The 12,159-nt window shown below is 36.1% G+C and overlaps 2 protein-coding genes across 3 annotated transcripts; one reads left to right on the forward strand and one right to left on the reverse strand.

The window, feature by feature from the left end:
- Nucleotides 1-910: 910 nt before the first annotated feature.
- On the forward strand, nucleotides 911-4,217 carry LOC142629844 (sulfite oxidase-like). Its single transcript, XM_075803885.1, has 9 exons — nucleotides 911-985; nucleotides 1,119-1,200; nucleotides 1,547-1,665; nucleotides 1,761-1,856; nucleotides 2,275-2,385; nucleotides 2,474-2,575; nucleotides 2,913-2,960; nucleotides 3,136-3,351; nucleotides 3,751-4,217. The coding sequence occupies exons 2-9, from the start codon at nucleotides 1,143-1,145 to the stop codon at nucleotides 3,865-3,867; spliced, it is 867 nt and encodes a 288-aa protein (XP_075660000.1). The 5' UTR covers nucleotides 911-985; nucleotides 1,119-1,142; the 3' UTR covers nucleotides 3,868-4,217.
- Nucleotides 4,218-4,920: 703 nt separating this feature from the next.
- On the reverse strand, nucleotides 4,921-8,404 carry LOC142626756 (putative arabinosyltransferase ARAD1). 2 transcript variants are annotated; one of them, XM_075800459.1, is made up of 4 exons: nucleotides 7,727-8,404; nucleotides 6,213-6,509; nucleotides 6,015-6,110; nucleotides 4,921-5,513 (listed from the first exon to the last, which is right to left on the reverse strand). In XM_075800459.1, the coding sequence occupies exons 1-4, from the start codon at nucleotides 8,201-8,203 to the stop codon at nucleotides 5,091-5,093; spliced, it is 1,293 nt and encodes a 430-aa protein (XP_075656574.1). In that variant the 5' UTR covers nucleotides 8,204-8,404; the 3' UTR covers nucleotides 4,921-5,090. The 2 variants fall into 2 exon arrangements, with proteins under 2 accessions (XP_075656574.1, XP_075656575.1); XM_075800460.1 differs by having other exon boundaries at nucleotides 6,399-6,509; nucleotides 7,727-8,335.
- Between the last annotated feature and the right edge of the window lie 3,755 nt (nucleotides 8,405-12,159).

Consider the following 12,159-nt stretch of genomic DNA (forward strand, 5'->3'; position numbering starts at 1 on the left):
GTTATATACAGGAACCTTTCAATGCTGAGCCTTCACGCTCTGCCTTAATTTCCTCCTCTTATGTGACCCCAGTGGATTTTTTCTACAAGCGAAATCATGGGCCAGTCCCTATTGTTGATGACATTGAAAGGTTTAATGTTTCTACGTTCAAACCTTCTAAATGTCGGATTTCTAAGAAGATTTCATTGACATCTACAACTTATTTGTTACATATATATCAGGTACCGAGTATCTATATGTGGGTTGGTGGAAAAATCCATGGAATTATCTATTGCTGATATGAAGTAAGTATTGACTTGCACGAACATGCGTGTTCTTGATTATCTATGAGAGACAAAGAAAGCAGTTTCTCTTTGAAGTTGTTCCGTGTAACAGGGGCTACCAACTACCAACGCACTGGCTTAATTTTCACCCTCCTTTTTTCATTTCAAGAAATATGATAATAAATCCAATTAACAAAAATGATAATTCTAGAGACAGCTTTTTCCACAATTGCTAATGTGGTCTATTGCGATTATAATTAATGCATAGTAAGAATGTTGTCAGTGATGAATTTTTTTAAAAAGTAAAATTTCTAATTACTATCACAAGTCACCACCTTAACAGATGATTTTTAAAATATATATATATATATATATATATATATATATATATATATATATAAAATCAATAACAAGTGGAGAAGAGGGATTCAAACCTACAAACCTTGTCACCTCAATTGATGATGCTACAGCCTACAAGCTCTACATATGAATTTTTTTCAGGCATTATTTAAGGAGAAGTAAATGCTCTCCTATTTTTTTAGCATTTAATGAATCATTTTTCAAATAATAAAATAAATAAATCTTTTACACAACAATCAAGAAAAAAATAGTGAATCCATGGTGAATTTTGGCTTAACCAGGCCCTTTCTTACAATAGATGTGGGGTTTTTTCCATGTGAAACAGGAAGCTACCCAAACACATAGTGACAGCCACTTTACAAGTAAGTTTCATGGCGTGTCTTATTGTTAGCATTGGTTTCCTTGGGTTGGCTGAGATACATTCCATTTCTCTGTTGCAAACAGAGGGCTCAAACTTAATTAACTGAATGATTTCCCTTGTTTCGAGTTAAACAGTGTGCAGGAAATAGAAGGACTGCCATGAGCAAAGTTAAAACCGTGAAAGGTGTTGGCTGGGATGTTTGTGCCATTGGAAACGGTTTGCTTTTCTTCACATTGTTGCACAAGTTTTGGAATGTTTTGTTATCAGCTTATAATTTATAGACTTTGGATTTGGACATTCAAACATAGATATTTTAGTATTTTACACTGTCATTAATAGTTTGTCTTTTATTTCTTTTTATTGCACCTAATTCTGGTAAAAAAATATAGACCCCTCTGTGATCCTTTGCCATTTATTATTATACACAAGAATTCAGTCCGAAACTTCTAGATGTTTTGAAATATACATTGTATTTGAATAAAAATTGAGCACGAAAGTTATAATCATTGTGGTTTTTGCGTCCTTATTCCTTCTGTTGACTCTTAAGCATATCTGCTTTCAGCCATTTGGGGTGGGGCGAAACTGGCAGATGTTCTTGAACTTGTAGGAATACCTAATTTGGCTTCTATCACCCCTTTAGGTGGAAAGTATGTCGAGTTTATAAGTGTGGACAAGTGCAAGGTAAGCTGCAATTTCTTTTTCTTTTTTTTCCTGAACATTGTTCTGCCGTGGACTAAATTTCATAAATTGATAATTCTTCAATGTCAACATTCTAGGAGGAAAAAGGGGGTCCATATAAGGCATCAATTCCACTCATTCAGGCAACGACCTCTGATTCTGAGGTCATACTCGCGTATGAGATGAATGGAGAGGTGAGGGTGTCTTAAGTATGTATCTACTTAGGTCCTGTGTTGTTATGTAATAGATGTGCATTTGGCATTATATGAACAGTATATAATTTCTTTGCCCTCAAATATATATTTATCAATCTTGCAATGTGCTTCCCCTCTATGCTAGAATTACTGCTTTTTGAACATGCTGTCAACTTCAGAGAAGTTGAGGCAACATTTTGTTTAATTCTTCACCAGATCATTTTTCTGTGTGGTTCTTGATATGTCACAGTGAACTCTTTTCTATACAAGTAGCCATCTTAGTTCCTGACCCTTTGACTTACTAGTTACAAATGAAAATTTTTCTTATGTTGGAATTCTTTTCATCCACATATCTCTGATTCTTTTAGGTAAGAAGTATGATTAGTTTGCCCTAATAACCTATGTTATCATTCCAAAGCCTTTAAACAGGGATCATGGATATCCACTGCGTGTTATTGTTCCTGGTGTTATAGGTGCACGCTCTGTTAAATGGCTGGATTCCATTAATATAATTGCTGAAGAATGCCAGGTTGGTCATAATTCCAAATGCACCATCTTCTTTCCTGTTCTTGCATCCCCTAAAATTAATTGAGCAAACAAACGTTACTGTGGAACAGGGTTTTTTCATGCAAAAGGACTACAAAATGTTTCCTCCCAAAATTAATTGGGAAAATATTGATTGGTCTACTCGAAGGCCGCAAATGGATTTCCCAGTTCAGGTATATTATTATTTAGGAATTAAAGGATATTCCTAGGATCATCTGCCTGAGTTGGAATATATTGTCCAGTCAATAATTCTGGTCTCATAGCATGTCTAGGAATGCCGAATGTAAACAGAATACGTAGCTTTGCTGATGCCTGATGCCTTAAGATTTCCTTGTGTGCATGTTTGATCACTTATATCAACTTGGTGAGGGGTATTAATTTTCAAAGTTATTGCTCAATAGAGATATTCCAGGATGAAACAGTGATAACAGAATATGAGTAGTAACATGTTAGTTACTATCATCAAGGAAGCAATAATTGATTAAAATTTGTCTTCAATGGATTTTGCAGTCTGTAATTTGTTCTTTGGAGGATGTCACTAAAGTGAAACCTGGGAAGGTATGTGATCTTCTCCATGGTCAAGAGTTCTATTTAGCACAATGAGAAGTGCAATTCCGCACAATGAGAAACTTCCAAGAGCTCATGAACGTGGATTCCACCATAAAATTTATTTCAATGTGGATGGTATGAGGACTTCTCCCTTTCCTTACCATCATCATCACCTGTCATGCAGATTACAGTTCATGGATACGCAGTATCTGGAGGTGGGCGAGGGATTGAGAGAGTGGATGTATCGTTTGATGGTGGCAAGACATGGGTGGAAGCGTCCAGGTACCAGAAGACAGAAATTCCCTATGTTGCTGATGAGAAAAGCAGTGACAAGTGGGCATGGGTGCTTTTTAAGGCTGAGGATGAAATATCTGAGAATACTGAGATAGTCGCTAAAGCAGTAAGTTACTACTACTCTTTAATCAACATTACTTTTCTGAGAATAATAAGATAGTCAATATTTGATCCACCAACCTAAATCTTAATCAAGAACCGAATTCAAGATTGTCTCGGAAATTTTGGGTGTATTTTTAGGGCACATCTCTCATTTGAAGTGTCTTAGCCAGAGGAATATCAATTCTTGATTGAGAAGTAACCACTATACATAATGCACACCCATGGACTTGGTAGTCTGCATGGAATCTTCCAATTCTTCCTATACAACGTATATTTATATGACAAAGACTGCTTGATGATTGAATTTATGCAGCTGGGACATGTTTGAAGTGAGATATATGGTCCATGTCAATGATTTTTCTTGTTTGTCAGCAATGATATGTATTTGTCTCATTATGGACAGGTTGATATAGCTGCAAATGTTCAGCCCGAAAACGTGGAGTTCATATGGAATTTGAGAGGAATTCTGAACACCTCATGGCATCGGATCCACATTCACACAGAACACCCTGACAATTGATTTTCCTTCTACACTATTTGGTGTCACAAAGACAGAATCCACTCGCAGTCTTTGATCAGTGTTATTTGCACGCTATCAATAAATCTGAGCAATTGAGAGTCAGTCCATTTCTCAGATAGATTCCCGTGAGTAAGATTTTGTTGATGGACGCCAGAGGCAGTTCTATTTGCTGAGATTCGTACTTGTAAAGATCATAGTTATGCCCTCTAGTTATTCCCAATTGAGGGATTAAAGTACTTCTGATTGATATGCACTATGCTAGCACCAATACGGCAATGTCTGAACTACACAAATCTCACGTACACATCATTTTGAATGATTTAGATGCCACAAGACATGCTTGGCTGGTTATAGAAAAATATCTCTGAAACTAATATGTAAATTTCAACTGCATGGTTTTCATTTTGAGAATATTCTTAGCTTTTACTGGTTTATTTTTCTTGTACCCCAGAATAATTTTTGAGCATTCATTCAAACCTTACTCGGATTAGAAAAAGTATAAGTGATAGTTTGATCATACGGAAGCATGAAATGGGAGACCTACTGTAATCTTACTTAGAGAATCTAAAAACTGGCTGAGTAGTAGTTTATGTTTAAGTTGGAAAGACATCATGGTCGCTAGTATAGAATGGAGTAGAAGCTTTAATATAAAACAGCATTGAGCAACCAAAGAGATACTGTAATTGCCCTTTGAAAATGAAATGATCAGAAAGGATGGGTGGGGGAGGAAGTCTACTTTTATGTTAAGACTAATGACTGAGCTTTATCAATGTGCATTACATAACCTCATATCAAAAAACCAACTATGACCAGTAAGGAACAACTTTGTCAGACTATAGGATGTATAAACAACCCATGTACTAATTACATTATTATGACATCACTTCCGCACTATTGAAAGGCAGAAACACCAGCGCTAAGCCAAGGCCTTCAATTCTTTTTCTCTACCAAAAAAAATTAAAATAAAAGCATCAAAGAATGTCACTCATTTGACACTGAGGGATGAGGAGGAGGGTGTCATCCAGTAAAACACAGAAAATTAAGGACAGAATATAAAAGAAACCATAAAATTTATAATTAAAAAAAAAATGTTACTCAATCTGTGTATTTAACTGGCCGGTTGTGGGTTGTCACTAGCTTTGGTTGTTTCTCTTCAAAGGGTTCTCACCATGAATGATGAAATGACTATGAATTTACAAAGTCACAAAAGCAGGCTTCTGAAATCATCTTCTCCGCCACCAATCAGGGACTTTCAACCTTCGGCTTCTATGCACAGCAAGTTTGACCCCAGGAAGCTTGTGTTTTACCTGCCTCCATAGCATATTTACAGCATCTTCTTTCTTGGGGGGGTACTGGAATTCATAATGATGGGAGATTTCCTTAAGCCGCTTCCACATTTCAATCCATCTCTCTTTAGGAAATTTTCGGAGCTGGTTAACCATGTAACCCGGTTCCAGTGCCTCTTTGAATGAGAAGAATATAGAGAATTGGGAGTAGTCAATCTCATTCTCAAACGGGAGCTCAATTTGATCACTTATAATAACAGGCACACAGTGGCTCACAATGGCATCAAACAGGCGACAGGATGAAGGTGTGTCTCCAGCAGGATTCAAACAGAACTTTGAAGAACGCATTCCTTTCGAGGACTGGCATAACAAAAAAATAAAGAAATGAGGAATGTGGACAGTATGCAATTACATGCATTTACAGTGCTGACCATGATACTCCTACTCAAGTAATGTAAAAAATGCTGCTTTTGAAGATTCAATTCTGTGCAACAAGAAATAAGTTTACTATGTTCCTTCAACATGGGGGCATATACCTTAAATATCACTATAAGTACAGGAACTTTTCTCTTGGAAGTATGGTCAGAAATTATATGCCACAAACATTGCATGATATTTGATACATGCATCAAAAGGTAAGAAATGCATCTAGAAGATGGCAGCAATGGATGCTTATGATGAAAATAAAAAACCTTTGATGAGATTCCATCATATGTTTATCAGAAAGATGTAATGGTAATGAGGATGAAAAGAATTACATCTGTTGATCTCTCATGGTTAAGAAATGTTATCCCCATTCTATATCCAAGATATGCAAAATACAAATATCACTAATACATTATCTATTAATCCACTACATACCAATTTTATATTTTCATCAGTGGCAACACTCCGCTCATAGTGAACATCATCATAACCAGATAATATCTTTGCCAATTTAACACGAACAATGCCTTCCTGCCACATTACAAGACCCATGTTAATCAATTATAATTTCATACGTAAATTGTAAAGAACTAGATGTTTCTTTTTATTCCAACTAGGTTCAAATTAACGCACATCTTTCCTGTATGTCCTCCCACGGAAGAAAAGAAGTGTAGTGCGAGATTCAAATGGGTCAGGAGTGTCATCAATTTTAAATGAATCCACAACGTGCACGTAAGGGGCCACTACATCTTTGCTTAAATTCGACATGATTCTGGGGTAGCGGCCAAAATCTACAACAATCTGAATAGATGCATTAACCTGTTCTCGAAGAAATCTGAATGCATTGGGATGTGTCATAGGAATTACATGGTCTCGACCTCCAGACCGTTGCCAGTACTTGGATTGCCGCAACAATTTCAGTAAATCAATCTGAAATCAGAAGCAACCCATACTGAGCTGTAATAAAAAATACAGAAGTTCAAAAAAGGTATAGCATTTAAAAACAAATTTTTATCCCATGTAATGTTGATGTGCAGAAGAGATGACATCAGGGGCAGAGTTTAAGATACTGGACAAAAGTTATGTGCAATGAAAATGAGCAGCAGTAAATAAAATAGTTAAAAGGTAAAACACAATGAACTTAAACACAAACAGCTAAGCCATTGATCATAACACTCATCAACCAGTTACTTTAAAACCCAGTCAACCGATCCAAGCATAGTTTTCTAGTATAAAAGAATTAAAACCATTTATTTCCTCACTCTTTGTGGCGTTGAGTTGTTGACCATCAGAGGTCACCAAATAAACTTCAAGTTCCAACTGAATGAATGATTAACAAACACAAAAGTGGGATTTCTCTTATAAAGCAAAGCCTAATGACTGAAAAGTGATGTAATTAACTAACAAGTCCCACTGTCCTACGCTACAACCGATGAGTTCCAAATCATAAACACCCACTTCAATGTCATTCTGCTACATGACTCAATAAAATAATTTCCAAACTTTCATATAATTCACATACTCTCTCCTGATACTTTAATATAAGCTACCAATTCATAATTATTCCAATAGAACAATAGTAGCATCCAATTTACTCATCCTTCCCACTTTTCGTTTGTAGATCTCTTTTTCCATATTTCTTGGGACTAATTCATGTTTACTTGAGGTAGATCCTTTCCATCAAGAAAACTTATTACTAAACAAAAGTAATCAGCAAAATGCTTATGTGAAAAAAAACAATCAAGCTTAATTCATCCAAATGAGCATAGAAACAAAATAGAAACTACAACTTCAGATAGAATAGAATGAAAAAAAAAATCCCATGTGACTGACCCTAACTACTTTGTTGAGAATCCATAGCTGACCCAAAAAAGACTAAGATTTTGTTGTTGTTATTGTTATTATTGCCATTCAACAAGATTATTAAGCTGTTCAGCTATACCCCACTGGACTTCTTCATCTTCCTTTCTTTTGTTTTTTAGGTACATGATAAAATCAACAAAAAGCTAAAAACCCAACTCAATAACTAAGCAAAAGCACCCAATTCAACACCATTAACGACAAAACTCAATTCCCATTTTCCCAATTCCTCCAAAACCAAATTAACACACACAAACAAAAAACGCAGAATCGAAGCGATCAAGTACCTGTAATTGGCGATCAATCTCTGTATCTGGATCCGTCATATTGTGGCCATGAGTATTGAAGCTCAAAGAAGAAAAAAACGGCACAAAAAACGCGTCAGCCAATTCCGGATCCGAAACCCTAACCGCCTCTCTCTCTTCAACCCCATCCCCTTCGTACAAAAGCGAGCCCATCATCCAAAACTCCACGCTGTGTTGCCTCTTGAGGCCCGAGTTCTTGGGCCACCGAGGCCATGCCGGAGCCGTCACCGGAGTCTCCACCGGGCTCCGCCGGTTCAGCATGCCCACGTTGAACCGGCGAGGGAGATCGTACATGTAGACACGGAGAGGAGAGGAGGGTGCACAGAGAGAGGGTGTAACTGTGGGTGACTGTAGCAGAGGGAAAAAGTAGGATCTGAAATCGACGGTCCCTATGAAGATGGAGTATGAGATTAGAAGAAGAATCACGAAAATGAGTGAGAGTGAAGCTTTTTTGTACATCCTTGGATGTGTGTGTGTGTGCAATATCGAGATTGCAAAAGACTCTCTCTGTTTTTCGTTATACTATGACACTCTCAATCTCTCTCTCTCTGTCTCTAGAAGCAACTAACAACTGTCTATTTAGTTATGTTATGTCAGAGAGACAAAAAGGAGGATTACTGATTACATGTTAAAGGAATGGTATTGCTAATGCCAATATGCCATTGCCTTTTCTTGCTGCACATGCATATTCTTGGAAAACTTCAAGCTAATTGGTCACTTTCCATGATATTATAATTAAAATCGTAAAGTGTAAAATTAATTGTCAGACTGCTGGTGCTGATTTGCTTAATACCAACTAAATTCAAGATTTGTTGCTCGAAAAAAAAAAAAAGTAAATTTAAGATTTTTCAAAACTGGTTAACTTGGGGTTTAATTATAGCGAAAAAAAATGAGAAAATTAGTAAGGATTTAGTGACCAAGTTTGATTTAGACCTAATTTGCATTAGTCTAAGGCTTAAAAGTGTTAACTTTATTTTATATACAAACTAATAGTAAAAACAGTTAATAATTTATTATAATTTTAGAAAATAGCAATGATAACGATGGACTAAACAGCACAGCCTCTCCTACTATTGCTCCTCTGTCCAACCATTATAATTGCATTAGTCCAAACCTCAAAAGTGTTAACTTCATTTTATCCAAATTAATAGTAAAAAATAAAGAAATTATTATAATTTTAGAAAATAATAGTAAATAGCAATGATAACTGGCTGGTCAAACAGCACAGCCTCTCCTGCTATTGCTCCACCGCCAACCAATATGATTGTATTAGTCCAAACTTTAAAGGTGTTTATTTTATTGAAATTAATAGTAAAAAATAAAGAAATTATTATAATTTTAGAAAATAATAGAAAATAGCTATAGAAACTTACTAACTAAACAGCACAGCCTCTCTCCTTTTGCTCCACCGCCCAACCAATATGATCGTCACGGATCACCTCACCAATGCTTGTCATCGTGCATTCTTTTAAAAATTAAAAATCTATATAATCTATTAAATTTTATTTGTAGTTGTTAGTCACTTAGTCTTGTAGAACTGAAATTAACAATGAATTCTTCTATTAAAAAAGAAAAAAAAATTAATAATGAATTTGTGTAGCGGAGCCGTGGAGGTGATTTTGGTCAACGTATGGAAAAGATGTTTATACTTAATGCTATAATGATTAACTCTTTTTTTTTTTGATAGGGCTATAATGATTAACTCTAAGCATCACTCTTATGGTCCCTTGTATCACCCTTCTAATGTGGTTTGAGGTCACAAGGTGGTAAATACATTGTTTCTCAAAAAAAAAAAAAAAAAAAAAGGTGGTAAATGCATTATATTTTATGTAACAGATGAATATATATTAATGTACAATTGGATTTTTTTTTTTTAATGTACAATAACAACTCTAAGGATATTTTTAAAGAATTCCAAGGGATAGGGTTACGGCATCTTTGACTCAAAGAATTCCACTGCCACACTCTATTGAAAACTTGACAAGGACAGACCCAAGGGGCCCAAGGAGTTTCAAGGTTTCGGGCACTAGCAGTGGCTCCGGCATTTTTTTTTTGTTTTTTTAAAGTGATTATTAAGAAACTTAAATTATACAAAATTTAACAAAAAGATAACTTTATATATTGATATAAAAAACATGAAATACATAAAATTTTACAATTTTTTTTTAAGAATTTTTTTTTTGAAATCATTGCATGATAATCACATCATCAATACTGCAAACTACATCTCTTTCAAAATTTTTGTTAAATGAAATCTTTCTTGGGCCTTTTTTTTTTGTTTGTAAAGACCTAATATATTATTAAGGGGACAAAGTTTAAGGACAAAGTTTGGCTACAAACTTAGTTATAACCTAGCCAAACTTAGTTATAACCTAAAACTATAACTTTTACTAAACAAATTAATATGACTACATATTTTGAAAATCAAACTATTGAATTACATATTCTTTATATTCTTAAAACACATGTGAAATTTCAAGTCAATCAGATGTTATTTACTATTCGGTCCATTAACTTATTTTTCATGTATAATTTGAGAATACAAAAAATAAAAACTTAAACATTTGATTGAAGACATAGTTATTTATCTTTGATCTTCTTGAAATTTTGCAAGTATGGAGGATATAAGAAAAAATAAATGTAATCCAATAATGGATTTGTCAAAATTAACATCCAATAAAAAAATACTAAGTGGAGTTGTAACCTTTTTTTAATAAATAATTTCAACCTATGACGTCCGCTTCTGATGATATCTCTTTATCATCAAACAAAAACACAAATTAGTTTTTGGTGTAAGCAAAAATTAAACACAAGATCTCTTACTCGACCATCAAAGACTTTACCAATTGAGCTAACTGAAACCCACTAAAGTTGTAATCTTAGTTTACCTAACAAGACTACAATCAAATTTGTTTCCAAACTTTGTCTAGTTTAATTATGTTAGGACTAAAAAATTTTAGGGTGGTCATAAATTTTTTTTTAAAGGATAAAAAAATCATAAATTTTTTAAATTTATATATAATAATTTTTTTCCCAAGTCAAAGTGATCCTTTGACCACCCTGGACACAATGTGGAGCCACCCCTGGCTGAGACCCCCCTTGGTCCTAAGAATTTTTTTTTTAGTGAATATTGTAGGGATGCAAGGCCCAAGGGCGTATGTTGGGCCATGGGCCTTGTCCGAGAACATTTAGCAGTCCGAGGATAGTTAGATATTAGCTAAGACATACAAATTAGTAGGGTATGGAAGGATTCTAGCCATAAAGGTTCGAGAAGGTAATCCAAGGAGAAATGCCTCATTGGCTAAGCAAAGTAGAGGTTAGAAGGTTTAATCTGCCATCAAAGGTAATGAGGAATGAAGTACTCCAGATCGTCCACGGTCATCCACACCAGCAGCCGTCCAGAAGAAAGCATAAAGACAGGAGCTAACGCCATAGCTGTCCATGGACGAAGTCAAACCCACGTCTTTCGTCCTGAGAAGACGACCACCTCATCCTGACTAGACTCGTCCACACGAGGACCCCTGGACGAAAACGTACACTTGGATTACTAAAATACACTTCACCATTCCGTAATACACGCATAACTTCCGATGACCGTTGTGTGAGAAAATGCAACTATCAGGTGGTTATGGGAGTTATCCAAGAACCCCGGACCTCCTGAAATCCAGGGGAGGTTACAATTTCAATAACTGCCCCCAGGACACTATATAAACAGCCATTCATACCAATGGAAGGTAGGTTGAACATTTTCCCAAGAAATTGGAACTCCAAAGATATAGAGAGAAAACTAACTTTACCATCGGAGGGTTCTTGGCCAACGATCCCGGTCACCTTTGATCGTTTTCCTTTGTTTTTTAGGCCATCAGAGAGCGAGTAGTCCTTTCAGATCCGGAGCATCCAGCCTACTGATTTTCCTTGCATCATTAGTTGGCGCCGTCTGTGGGCAAAAGCAAACAAACACTATTCACTGTTCTTTTATTCGATTGTGTTTTCGTTGTCAAGGGTTACTCTGTCCCAGACAAAAGGCCGAATGGTTCGAACAAGATCAAGGGCTACCAACCCAGGCCACCAGGAGAGTAGGGATGCATCTAGTAATCCCCTTCACGATCGCAGGTCAGCGCCTGTCATGCAACCGCCTTCTATTCAACACATACAATCCATGGCTGCCGCTATGGCAGAACTGACGCGTCAGAATCAAGAGTTGAATAGGGAGATCAACCTTAGGAGGCAGCGCCAAGATGGGCACACGGAGGGACGGGCACCGAGTCAGGAAGAAGGAGAAGAAAATGTCAAGTCCGAGAATCAGACAAGGGTACTACTTCAAGAAGAATGCCGCACTTGGAGAGAGAGATGGACCAGATGAGGAAAGCTGTGGATGAGATGAGGGAAAATATGAGACGGGCAAACCCAGTGGA

This window comes from Castanea sativa, chromosome 3 (genome assembly GCF_040712315.1).
Source record: "Castanea sativa cultivar Marrone di Chiusa Pesio chromosome 3, ASM4071231v1".
NCBI classification, from domain to species: Eukaryota; Viridiplantae; Streptophyta; class Magnoliopsida; order Fagales; family Fagaceae; genus Castanea; species Castanea sativa.

Bases quoted from the DNA above. Each gene is read 5' to 3' on its own strand.
- LOC142629844 (XM_075803885.1), top strand. From the start codon at position 1,143: ATGAGCAAAGTTAAAACCGTGAAAGGTGTTGGCTGGGATGTTTGTGCC. The intron at 1,201-1,546 runs GTTTGCTTTTCT...ATCTGCTTTCAG, and splicing joins TGTTTGTGCCATTGGAAACG to CCATTTGGGGTGGGGCGAAA. The intron at 1,666-1,760 runs GTAAGCTGCAAT...TCAACATTCTAG, and splicing joins TAAGTGTGGACAAGTGCAAG to GAGGAAAAAGGGGGTCCATA.
- LOC142626756 (XM_075800459.1), bottom strand. From the start codon at position 8,203: ATGTACAAAAAAGCTTCACTCTCACTCATTTTCGTGATTCTTCTTCTA. The intron at 6,510-7,726 runs GTACTTGATCGC...TTCTGATTTCAG, and splicing joins AGATTGATCGCCAATTACAG to ATTGATTTACTGAAATTGTT. The intron at 5,514-6,014 runs GTATGTAGTGGA...TTGTTATGCCAG, and splicing joins CTGATGAAAATATAAAATTG to TCCTCGAAAGGAATGCGTTC.